Raw genomic sequence first — 13047 nt, 5'->3', positions numbered from 1 at the left:
AAAAAAAAAAAAAAGAAAAAGAAAAAAAGACTGGTTGATAAAATTGAATTCTGCCCAGGGTCTGAGCCACTTTCCTCATCCCCATCCTATCCTTTCTCCATGTCTTTAAAAGAAACAAAAAAGGTAAGTCTGTCAAGCGGTGGGAAGAATGAAATATAGCACATAGGGTACATCTGAGATCCAGGCCAGGCACAGTGGTTCACACCTGTAATCCTAGTACTCTGGGAGGCTGAGACAGGTGGATTGCTTGAGGTCATGAGCTTGAGACCAACTTGAGCAAAAGTGAGAGCAAGTCTCTACTAAAAACAAAAAACTGAGGCAAGAGAATCACTTCAGCCCAAGAGTTTGAGGTTGCTGTGAGCTATGATGCCATTACACTCTACTGGGGGCAATAGCTTGAGACTATCTCAAAAAGAAAAAGAAAAAGATCCACATGTTGTTGTGTAAGTCACTGAATTATGGAAGTTCTGAAAAAATGAACGATTTTCCTTTTTTTTTTTTTTTTCCTTAAGGCTGAGAAGTGATTAAACTTTATTCTGGACAATTAACTTTTTTTTTTTTTGAGGCAGACTCTTACTTTGTTGCCCTTGGTAGAGCACCATGGCATCACATCTCACAGCAATCTCAAACTCTCAGGCTTAAGAATTCTCCTGCCTTAGCCTCCTAAGTAGCTGGGACTACAGGCGCCCACCACAATGCCCGGCTATTTTTAGAGATAAGATCTCACTCTGGCTCAAGCTGGTCTTGAGCCTGTGAGCTCAGGTAGGTAATCCATCCACCTGAGCCTCCCAGAGTGCTGGGATTACAGGCTTAGGTAATCCATCGACCTGGGCCTCCCACAGCACCCTGCCAGGATTTTCCTCTTAAAAATGAAATTATCAAAAACAAGTTTCTGTATATGTATATTGCTTCCTAGGGAAATTTAAAGGACAAGAAAGCTGACATTACAAAATCAATTTCACTGAGAAATACCCATTATATGAAGCCTGTGCATTTATCTTTAATTTGGGTTAAAGTTCTTAAAAATTTGTAAGACTAAATGATATGCTGCAAAATGTTACAAGTATTAAGATATGACGTACATCATGTTAAAATAAATTAAGACAGATTTGGAGTATGCAGTCTTTTTAATTTTAATAAAATAGATAATTTCATATTACATAGAGAGCAAGTCCATCCACTCATTGGTGATAAAATTTTAGAAATATTTTCTATAAAAAGCTTAGGATTTGACTGGGAATGAATCCATTATAACATGATTTCTACAGGTACAGTGTTCCCATCCTCTTCCCCATTCTTATTAATTTTGAGAAATTTTAAAAATACAGAAAAATACAAAAGATAAGACAAGATATCCATATACCACAATCCAGAATCAACTAGTATCGTTATATTTGCAGTCTTCTTAAAGAGAAATGAATTATTTATGTAAAAAGCTGAAGACCCCTTTAACCAATACCCTCCCTCCTCCCACACTCATTCCCTTCCCTTCTTGACTCTACACAGCGGTGACCATCATCATCTGTATCCTTCCAAATCATTTCAAAAACATTTACATACATATATGTATCCATTACCAGTATATAGTACTGAATTTTGTGAAGGAAGTTTTAATTAGAATTTATAATCATTGTATTGTATTTCATGCTGCAACTTGATTTCCCCTTCAACATTTTTCAGATCTGTTAATAAATGTTAATATCATTTGTTGCATTTGACAGATATACAGTATTCTGTCAAGAATTTTCCATTTTGTTCCATTTCTGTGTACTTCATACCAAGCTGTGATTAATATCCTGGTACATATTTCCTGAGCATACATACTCATGAGCAGAATTGCTAAGCAGTTTTGAAGCTGTTACAGGAACGTGTCCCTACTTCCCAAGGTAATAACCATTTAGAATATAGCCTTCTCATGTTCCTGTTTTTAATCTCCGTGGATTTTTTGTTGATAGTTCATGGTCTATTTTCTCCCTCTTGGAGAACAAATCACCTCCAAATCATTTTTTAAAATAGTCCCCTTTATGTCCTCACCTGATGCTGTTTCTATCATATCCCAAATAATAAATGCATAGATCTTTCTGGAATCTCTTCTGCTCTGAATTAATACAAGAGTCTTCTTTTATTTGTAGTTCATCATAATCATCTGTATTTGTCTTTCAATACTTACAACTTATTTTTCTTATTAGAGTGGTGAAGATCTCCAATCTAAGATGACAGCAATGGCTAACAGTTATGTTTCATTTCCATTTTAGTAGAAATGTGTCTAAAGTTTCAGTATTACCTTTGCTATAGGTTTTTTTGTAGGCTTTTTATCATATAAATGTCTTTCTCTTCGGTATGAATTCCCTCGTGTCCCCTAAGTTTTTAATATTTGTTAGTTTACCTCATTCATGATGCTTTCACTTCAGAGTGATTCTTTCTGATTCACTATTGAGTTGTAAATTCCTGATGAAAACTTTGCCATTTTCAAGGTGTTCACAGGACTTTTAATGAGTATGGATTTTCTGGTGTCTAATGTGGTGTGACTTCTGGCTAAAAGCTTTCCCACATTCACTACATTGATAAGGCTTCTTACCTGTGTGTATTCTCAAATGCAGAGCAAGGGTTGAGAATTGAGAGAAAGCTTTCCCACATTCATTGCAACCATAGGGTTTCTCACCTGTATGGCTTCTCACATGAACAGTAAGAGATGAACTCTGAGAGAAGGCTTTTCCACACACGTTGCATTCATAAGGTTTATCCCCTGAATGAATTCTCACATGTACAATAAGCGATGTTCTTTGAGAGAAGGCTTTTCCGCATTCATTACATTCATAGGGTTTCTCTCCAGTGTGAATGTTTTGATGTTTTATGAGGTACTTCTTCTGGCCAAAAGCTGTTCCACATTCACTACATTTAAAGGGTTTCTCCCCAATATGGATTTTCTCATGCTCAGTAAGGTTTGATTTGCCACTAAAGGTTTTTCCACACTCCTTACACACAAAGGGCTTCTCTCCTGTGTGAGTTCTCTGGTGTCGGATGAGATTTGACTTTTGAATGAAAGCTTTCCCACAATCTTTACACTCAAAGGGTTTCTCTCCAGTGTGAATTTTCTGATGGGTAAGGAGGTTTTCCTTCTGGCTGAAAGATTTTCCACATTCATTACACTCAAAAAGCTTCTCTCCAGTATGGGTGTTCTGATGTTTAATGACATACTGCTTTTGGCTAAAGGCTTTTCCACATTCATTGCATTCAAAGGGTTTCTCTCTAGTATGAAAATGCTCATGCTCAGTGAGATTTGATTTGTGGCTGAAGACTTTCCCACATACCTTGCAAGCAAAGGGGTTTTCCCCACTATAAATTCTCTGCTGACTGAGTTGTGACATCTGAATGGAAGCTTGCCCACATTCACAAGGTTTCTTTCCAGTATGAATTTTTTGATGAATGAGAATTTACTTTTGGCTGAAGATATTTCCACATTTCTTACATTTATAAGGCTTCTCTGTGTATGGCCTTCAAATGCAAAGTAAAGGATAAGATTTGAGAGAAAATGTTATCATACTCAATATATTCAAAACGTTCTCTCCAGTATATATTTTCTAATATTTAATGATGTATTGCTGCATTCACTGGTTTCTCTCCAACATGAATTTTTTGCTGTTCAGAGAGATTTGTCATCTAGCTAAAGGCTTTTCAATATTTCTTAGAAGGACAGTATTTCTCTTCAGCATGACTTCTACATTCAATGAGATGTGACATGCAAGTGTAAGTTTCCCCACACTCAATAAACTCATAGGGTTTTTCTCCAGTGTGAATGCTCTAATAAAAGAGGGGGTACAAACTTTTTAAACTGAAGGCATTTCCACACTGATTTACACTTAAAGAGAATTAATACCATAAAGAATAAGCCAGAGGACTTCCAAGCTAATTAAAATGATAATTCTTTCCTACACAACTTTTCTCATAATTAATTCTGAATGTCTTTTAAACTCAAAACTTCAAAAAGGTGTTGCCTTAAAAGATACAAAGTCTGAGATCAGAAGTACTTTTCTAATTTGCTTATATTCACTGTTTTTTCTTCAGTCTGCACTTTAAGATGGATGCAACTTGCCTCCCAAATCTTGTCACCTATCCGTTCATCATCTTCTCAGGCTTCTTCTAAAATGGAGTACAAAGAATCATCATTTAAAGGCATTAATGTATAAAATCCTGAGAACTGTGGCTAGCACATGTTAAGCACTCAATAAATAGTACTTTCATGTTATCATCACTATTATTTGGAATTCTCCCATTATGTTTCTAGTAATAACATTTCAGATTGTGCTTTGGGCGATTAACTCTGGCAGTCCATAGCCCAGTAGAAAAAGAATCAATATGATTAATATCCCCAACTAAACTTTGAGACGAGAAACCTTGTGGAGGTTATTTAGGAAGATTTTAACATTCATGGATTCAAAGCTTAGATTGCTCTAGAAAAATAATCTTTTCCATTTCAGAATTCAACAAATTGCCTAACAGTGAGGACCTGCTGAATGGGATAAAAAGATGACCACATAAAAATGAAAAAGTCCAGGGCGGCGCCTATGGCTCAGTGAGTAGGGTGCCGGCCCCATGTACCACAGGTGGCAAGTTCAAACCCGGCACCAGCTGAACTGCAACCAAAAAATAGGCGGGAGCCTGTAATCCCAGCTTCTCCTGCTTAAGCCCAGGAGTTGGAGGTTGCTGTGAACTGTGATGCCACACCACTCTACCAAGGGCAATAAAGTGAGACTCTGTGTCTACAAAAAAAAAAAAGTCCAGCAGAGATGCTAAGAGAAATAACACTAATCTCTAAAAAAGGCAAAAGATCAACCAGTAACTACTTCCTCTAAAAATGCCATTAAAATTACAAGTAAAGGGGGCAGCACCTGTGGCTCAAAGGAGTAGGGTACCGGCCCCATATGCCAGAGGTGGCAGGTTCAAGCCCAGCCCCAGCCAAAAACTGCAAAAAAAAAAAAAAGACAAGAAAAGGGAAAATGGTACAAATTCACAGGATGAGAGAATATGTAGACATCAGTATACAACCAACATTAACACATTTTTCAATAACAGAAAACATATGGAAACTTCTTAGTGCACAGCAAGCAGTTAGTACTACAGATGGGGATGCCAATGTTAAGCAAGGTGGTTTATGCCACAAAAAATCAGAAAAACTCAGGAAATGAAAGAAAGTAAGTACAGGAGAACCCTGATAGTTGACCATCTCCCTACACTAACTATATCCTTAAGTTGACCTAATTTTCACAGACTGACATGCACCCCATGTACGTATCAGTACAGTAGGCCTAGTTCCTCATGTCCACCACCTCCCTAAGCTAACCAGTTTATTACAATCCCTTGGGTGGTTAATTTACAAAGGTTCTGCTGTACACTGAAATCAGTAGGATTAGATCTACACATAATACGATAGGAACCCCAGTACCATTCTGTAGCTGAGGCCAAAAAATTGTTGGCAACCAGATATATATACCTATTGAGTTGGATATGAAAGAACCCTTCTCTGGAAAAACGGAAAGGCTTGTGATCATTGGGATGCCCCTCCAAAATGATTACTGGCACATATGTTCACATTTCATTCGCCAAACAATGGAGCTGGCCATGGCTGAGTTTACAAGGTAGTATAATCCTTCTGCAGGAAGGAGACAGTGGTCCATTAGTGGTTTTACTTTGTATCCACTGAAGCCTACCAGGTAACTAGAAGCACTCAAGACACCAGAAAAAGAAAAAGCTTATGATCATTTTTTAGTGAGTTATTGTTAAATATGATTTTCCAGCAAATATTCCATATACATATGAGGATAACCACTAACATGAAAGTTGAAAACAAAAAAAGAAAAGGAAAGAAGACAAAACACTAAAACCAATTATGGACAGTTGTGAGAAAATTTTTTATCAGTCATATAGTTAAGAAAGTTTTGCAAGGAAGAAACAGAAAGTTCTCTTAGAACTAAGACAATAAAGGAGGAGAGAAAAAAAGGGAAGATGAGGTAAAGATCAGAAAGATCATGTTACCTCTTTCTAGCAAACTCAGGCATGGACAGGTATCTTGGTTGGCCAATGATCAAAAGTGACAAATGTCATTTCCTGTAGAGGCTTTAATGACAAAAATCAGAAAATGGCCAGGCATGGTGGCTCACGCCTGTAATCCTAGCACTCTGGGAGGCAGAAGCAGGTGGATTGCTTGAGCTCAGGAGTTTGAGACTAGCCTAAGCAAGAGCAAGACCCCATCTCTACTAAAAATAGAAAAGCTGGCTCGGCACCTGTGGCTCAAGTGGCTAAGGCGCCATCCAAATACATCTAAGGTGGCGGGTTCAAATCCAGCCCCGGCCCACCAAACAATGATGGCTGCAACCAAAAAATAGCCAGACGCTGTGGCGGGCACCTGTGCTCCCGGCTACTTGGGAGGCTGAGGCAGTAGACTCGCTTGAGTCTAGGAGTTGGAGGTTGCTGTGAGCTGTGATGCCATGGCACTCTACCCAGGGGGACAGCTTGAGGCTCTGTCTCAAAAAAATTAAAAATAAAAATAGAAAAACTAGCCAGGCATTGTGGTGAGCACCTGTAGTCCCAGCTACTCTGGGGGCTGAGGCAAGAGGAACTCTTGAGGACAGGAGTTTGAGGTTGCTGTGAATATGACACCATGGCACTCTATCCTGGGTAGCAGAGTGAGACTCTATCTCCAAAAAAAAAAAAAAAAGTCATTATCAAGTTATTTCTAACTTAAAATGGATATTCCAGGAATTTATAAGGGATCCAGGAGACATTTCCAGTAGGAGGATGGGGCGGCAAAATAAACATAAGATGAGTAAAACCTCTGATAAAGCAACATCACAGGTCATCAAAGCACCAAGCAAGCAGTAGTGACAGAGAATTCTAAGAGGAATGATTCAAATATAACAAATAAATCCTTTCTTCTAAGATGATAGAAGACATTTTTGCCCACTTTTTATTTCTGTGAAGGTGAAAACACCCAAAAAAATTGTTGATAAAAGTAGGTAGTAGTTATAATTCTAACATCATATGAGAAAGGATGTGAATGGGCACCTGTCACTGCTGTTCAGATAAAGAACCCTCCTGCAGTGTTCTCCAAAAAGAAAAAAAAAGCACAATCTCAAGGGCTGAATAATAGTTCCTTGTTTGCAACAATGGAATCTAGGAATGTAAGCTGCTTGAAGCAAGTCTAATGGACCCATTGGTATCCTTGAATGGAAGGGAGTGGAAGGCTTAATAAGGAAACACACATAACATCCTTGAATAAAGCTACCTGTTATTTACAGTAGGACAGGTTAGGTCACAATTTTCTATCTCCCTCAATTTCTGACTTGTATATGTAATTGTCTACTCATGTGATCAATAGAAATGTCACAATTAACAAGTCTAAGAGAAATCTCCCACTCTATCTCTCAAATTCCTGTACTCTTCCTCTCTAAATAATCCATTTTCTTCCCAAAGCTTGGAGTCCTCAGTGACTCCCTTTTCTCTCATCACTCACTTACCATCAGTTACTCCTTAAAACTATCTTAAGAATCTGACTACTTGTAATTAAACTACCATCACTTTCTCACCTGGATGACTCCAATGGTTTCTTATTAATCTTCTAGCCTTGGTCCCCTATGTATCTTATTCTCTTTTGTTTGAGATAGAGCCTCAAGCTGTCCCCCTGGGTAGAGTGCTGTGGCATCACAGCTCACAGCAACCTCCAACCCCTGGGCTCAAGCCAGTCTCCAGCCTCAGCAGTAGCTGGGACCACAGGCACCCGCCACAACGCCCGGTCATCTTTTGGTTGCAGCCATCATTGTTGTTTGGCAGGCCCAGGCTGGATTCGAACCCACCACCTTAGGTGTATGTGGCTGGTGCCTTAGCCACTTGAGCCACAGGCACCGAGCCTATCTTATTCTTTATAAGGTGAATCGAATTATTCCTTTCAAAACATACTTCAGATCTTACTACTTCTCTGGTCAAAACCCTCTGATGGTCTCCCAAATCACGTCAAGACCAAAGCCTGTGACTTGGCCTGCCACTGAACCAAACCTATTCTCATTCCCTTTTGCTTACTCTCCTCCAGCCCACTGCTCTGATCACTATTCCCTGAACAGGACAGCAAGCTCCTGCCTTAGGGCTTTTCATACTTTTTGGCCTTCTTATGCCAGTTTTCCTTGCTTTACTTTTTTCCATAGCACCTATCACCTTATGATGCTTTGTATTTTTTGCTTATTTACTCACAGTCTATCTTTCCCAATTATAACAAAGCCCCTAGGCCAGGGGTCCTCAAACTTTTTAAACAGGGGGCCAGTTCACTGTCCTTTAGACCACTGGAGGGCCAGACTGTGGGCCCCAGGACGAGTCGGCTGCTAAACAGGACAGGCAGCACTGGCAAAAACACCTGATGGGCTGGATAAATGTCCTAGGCGGGCCACATGTGGCCCACAGGCCGCAGTTTAAGGACACCTGCCCTAGGGCAGCAGTTCTCAACCTGTGGGTCACAACTCACAGGAACTGTATTAAAGGGCAGCAGCATTAGGAAGGTTGAGAACGACTGCCCTAAGGGGAAAGAAATTTTGACTGTTTTGACAGCTGACTTTTCCTTACTACCTGAAATTGTACTTAATAAATATCATTCAGTCAATAATTGTTGAATATATAAATACATCACGTTGGCAGAAATGTAAATGGGTTTGCTTCTTTTGAGGATAATATGCCCATTTCAATCAAATTATAAATACAATACTGACCCAGAATTTCCACTCAAGAGTAAATTACTATGTAATTATATCTGCCTAATTCTGTGAAGCAACATAAACAAATATGCATACTTGCATCTTTACTAGCTAAGTGGGCAGAGACATCTTCTGCCATTTGAGAAGAACCTATTTGTTATGTCTGAATCACAAACATAGATGTTTGTTATGTCTGTTGCTCTGGTTTCTGACAGTGCAAGACTTCAATAACACACCTAAAACAACCTAAATGGCCCCTGACAGGAGACAGGTTAAATAAATTATGAGTTAATAAAGAATTCTCTCCAAGAAAAAAACTATGTACATACAGAATATATACTACCATGTATATGAAAAGGAAAAATGAGGGCTTATATATACATATTTGCAGCATAGATATAAAAGCCAGTTTATTCACAGACCACTGCAAGGAGGATACACGAGAAACTTAAATCATTGCATCTTTGAGAAGGAACTGTAGAACAAAGGATCAGAGGTCAGAGACTATTTTGCCATATACTTTTTTTTTTTCTTTTTTAGACAGAGTCTCACTATGTCACCCTCGGTAGAGTACCGTGGTATCACAGCTCACAGCAACCTCAAACTCTTGGGCATAAGTGACTCTCTTGCCTTAGCCTCCCAAGTAGATGAGACTATAGGCGCCCCCTACAATGCCTGGCTATTTTTTTGTTGCAGTTATCACTGTTGTTTAGCAGGTCCAGGCCAGGCTTGAACCTGCCAGCCTCGGTGTATGTGGCTGGCGCCCTACTCACTGAGCTACAGGCATGGAGCCTGCCACATACTTTTTTTATTTTTTGGTCAAGACAGTTCTACCTACTGCCCTGGAGCAGCATGCAATGGCGTGTAGCTCACTGCAACCTCAGACTTGGGCTACGAGATTCCTACTGCCTCAGCCTCTGAAGCTGCTGGCCTTGGTGCCCAGCTCAGTTTTTCCATTTTTTTCATGAGTCGGGGTCTCACTCTTGCTCACACAAGCCTCGAACTCCTGAGCTCAAGCAATCCTCCTGCCTCAGCCTCCCACAGTGCTGGGATTACAGGTGTGAGCCATGGCACCTGGCTACACATACTATTAAAAAAAATTTATGGCCACCTTCCTAGCACTCTGGGAGGCTAAGGCAGGTGAATAGCTTGAGCTCAGAAACAAGACCAGCCTGAGCAAAAGTAAGACCCCATCTCTACTAAAAACAGAAAAACTGAGGCAAGAGGATTGCTTGAGGCTCGGTGCCTGTGGCTCAAGTGGCTAAGGCGCCAGCCACATACACCTAAGGTGGCAGGTTCGAATCCAGCCCAGGCCCTCCAAACAACAATGATGGCTGCAACAGAAAAAAAAGTAGCCAGGCGTGGTGGGCGCCTGTGGTCCCAGCAACTTGGGAGGCAGAGGCAGGAGACTTGCTTGAGCCCAGGAGGTGGAGGTTGCTGTGAGCTACGCCATGGCACTCTACCCAGGGGGACAGCTTGAGGATCTGTCTCAAAAAAAAAAAAAAAAAGAGGATTGCTTGAGCCCAAGAGTTGGAGGTTTGAACTATGATGCCACAGCACTTTACCCAGGGCAACAACTTGAGACTCTTAACACACACACACACACAAAAGAAAAATGTATGTAAGTTCATGTATTTTATGTATATATAAATATTTGTGTGTTTCTAGAAATGGGGTCTCACTATGTTGCCCAAGTTGGTCTTAAATTCCTGGCTTCAAGTGATCCTCCTCAGCATACCAAAGTACTGGGATTATAGGCATGAGCTATCATACCTGGATTTCGTGTATTATATTTAAAAAATAAAATAAATACACTCTCTTAGGCATATCCACATATACACCCAAACACAATGTAGCAGAAAAGTAGCACTGATTTCTGTGTCAGCAACTTAAGAAAGAGATGCATAGGCAGGGGAGGAAGGAGGCAGAGGAAGTTTGTTAATCTATGATGGGGGAGGTAGATAAGAAGAAAAAAAGGAAGCATGAATACTAATGTAATATGAACTCTGAGGCATTTTGGCACTGAAATAAAGAGAAAGCGGTAAGTAATAAAAAGGAATGTAAACATCAGATGATGTAAGACTTAGCAGGAGGAATCTTACATGTGGGAGGATGTAATGCTGGGTATGAGAACCAAGGAGAAAAATCACAATAGAGGCAATAAAAATGAAGTATAAAGTGTGACATCGGAATAGAATAGAGCTAAGAGGGGCACCTGCTTCTCTAGAATCTGAAGAAAGGAGTCCTGAAACAGAAAAAAATAGTGACTGCAAATGTCAATCAGGTATTTAAAATTTTCACACCAAGTGATACTCCGAAGACTAGACCTGTAGTAAGAAAATGTCCTTAGAAGCATTTCAGAGGTGTAAACATTGACTGAACAACTGCAACTTGCCTAGTCATCATTGACTCACCTGGAAAGATTTCCTTTCTACTTCCTTCACTATACAGTTAGTCGTGTTGCTTCAATGGAGGATCACATTTGGTTTAGTCACTTTAAAACTTGATACTGGAGAAATGACATAGCATGTTAATGCTGGGGCCAAAGTACCATCCTAGAACTCAAGACTGAGCTCTGGGGCCTCCAGGACTCCTGAAGGATGATGAAGGTATAGTTAGCAAGGATGCTCAAGAAAGTGGCCCTGTGAAGCAGAACAAAGTAATGACCTTTTACACCAGAGACTAAAGCATACACAATCATGCAGGCAAAGAGACTAGGACATTTGAATCCTAAATTTCAAAGCCACGTTCATTAAACCATTCAAAGTATCCACATATCCAGAAATAGGGGATGGAAGGGAAAATTAACTTTCAGAATTTTACTTATACAAGGGAAGCTGTTCATTCCTTGCATGACTGACTGCTAGCACTACTAGTATTGTTCTCTAGTACCACATTCCTACATTGGTTCCTAAGATCTTATCCAAAACCCTTATTCCTAGATAAATTCACTATAACAACACATGCCTATCAGAACTAAGCCAAGTGGGTACAATGCATAGGAAGCTGTTCCGACAGTATTCAAGAATAAAAATGTTAAAGTTTTCCAGGATTTACCTTGTTTGTATTATATTCTAAGTGAATTCATATCACATTAGAAATGTCCTATCCACTCATTTAAAAACCATTTTTAAGCCCAGTGCAGAAAATAGTCTCAAGCTACTAGGAAGGCAGGAAGACTGACTGAGCTCAAGAATTAAAGATTACAATGTGCTACAATCAACTGTGCCTATGAATTGCCAGTACATTCCAGAAAAAAAAAGAACATTTTAAATCAATAAAAGACATTATTGGGATGACTAACCAAATTTGAATATGGACTCTAAATTATAAGAGTAACATACTGATATTAAATTTCCTGATTTTGATCACTGTATTGTAGTTATAAAAGAAAATGTTTCCATTCTTAGAAAATTCACACTGAAGTTTTTTGTTTTTTTCTTTGAGCCAGAGTTTCACTATGTCACCCTCAGCAGAATGCCACAGCAACCGCAAACTCTTGGGCTTAAGTGATTCTCTTGCCAGCCCCCCAAGTAGCTGGGACTACAAGCGCCCACCACAAAACCCGGCTGTTTTTTTGTTGTTGTCATTGTTGTTTATCAGGCCTGGGCCGGGTTTGAAGCTGCCAGCCCTGGTGCATGTGGCCAGTGTCCTAACCACTGAGGAATGGGCACCAAGCCTCACACTGAAGTATTTGTAAGTAAAGGAAGCATATCTACAATTAGTTTCCAATGGTTCAGAAAAAAATTACACACATATTTGAAGAAAGGTAGAGGAAGAAAAATAAAAATGTAAATGTGAATTTGGGAAGGAATATATTTAGATTTCTCTCTACTATTCTATATATTCCATATACTAGTCAACTTTTCTATAAAGTTGAAATCATATAAAAAAGCAAAATCATAAAACGTTTAAATTACTACTTACACATCCCCCCATCTACTACGTATAATGAAAAAGCTCGGTCACCAGTTCATAATGGGGTGTGTCAGAGATCGAAGGCTTAGAGCCTAATTTAAATAGTAATGCACACGAAAGAAACATGAGAAGGTGAATTGGCTGAAAACAACCTGCAGGAAAAAGATCAAGTTTCATTCTCTGTACATTCAGTATCAGATTTCTGAAGAACACAAGGGCAGATATAGCCATCAGGCAGTTGAAAATACAGATGAAGGCTCGGCACCTATAGCTCAACCGGCTAAGGCGCCAGCCATATACACCTAAGGTGGCGGGTTCGAATCCCCAGCCCGGACCCGCCAAACAACAATGACGGCTGCAACCAAAAAATAGCTGGGCGTTGTGGCGGGCGCCT

General features: G+C 39.7%; 1 protein-coding gene across 4 annotated transcripts in view; it reads right to left on the bottom strand.

Annotated features, from left to right (window-relative positions):
- Window positions 1–1115: 1115 nt before the first annotated feature.
- ZNF146 (zinc finger protein 146) overlaps window positions 1116–13047 on the bottom strand; it is an 18415-nt gene continuing 6483 nt past the window's right edge. For 2 of the 4 annotated variants that reach the window (XM_023516921.1, XM_003796122.3), the window contains exons 3-4: window positions 11150–11244; window positions 1116–4140 (exon numbers count right to left, since the gene is read on the bottom strand). In XM_023516921.1, coding sequence (XP_023372689.1) covers window positions 2490–3368 — 879 coding nt within the window. In that variant the 5' untranslated portion in view covers window positions 3369–4140; window positions 11150–11244 and the 3' untranslated portion in view covers window positions 1116–2489. The remainder of the gene's footprint in view (window positions 4141–11149; window positions 11245–13047) is intronic. The other 2 variants (XM_023516922.1, XM_023516923.1) reach the window with 2 other exon arrangements.

The sequence above is a fragment of the Otolemur garnettii genome, unplaced genomic scaffold, assembly GCF_000181295.1.
Source record: "Otolemur garnettii isolate 467f Iridium unplaced genomic scaffold, OtoGar3 scaffold00100, whole genome shotgun sequence".
Taxonomy (NCBI): Eukaryota; Metazoa; Chordata; class Mammalia; order Primates; family Galagidae; genus Otolemur; species Otolemur garnettii.
This window is presented reverse-complemented; position numbering and strand designations above follow the sequence as displayed.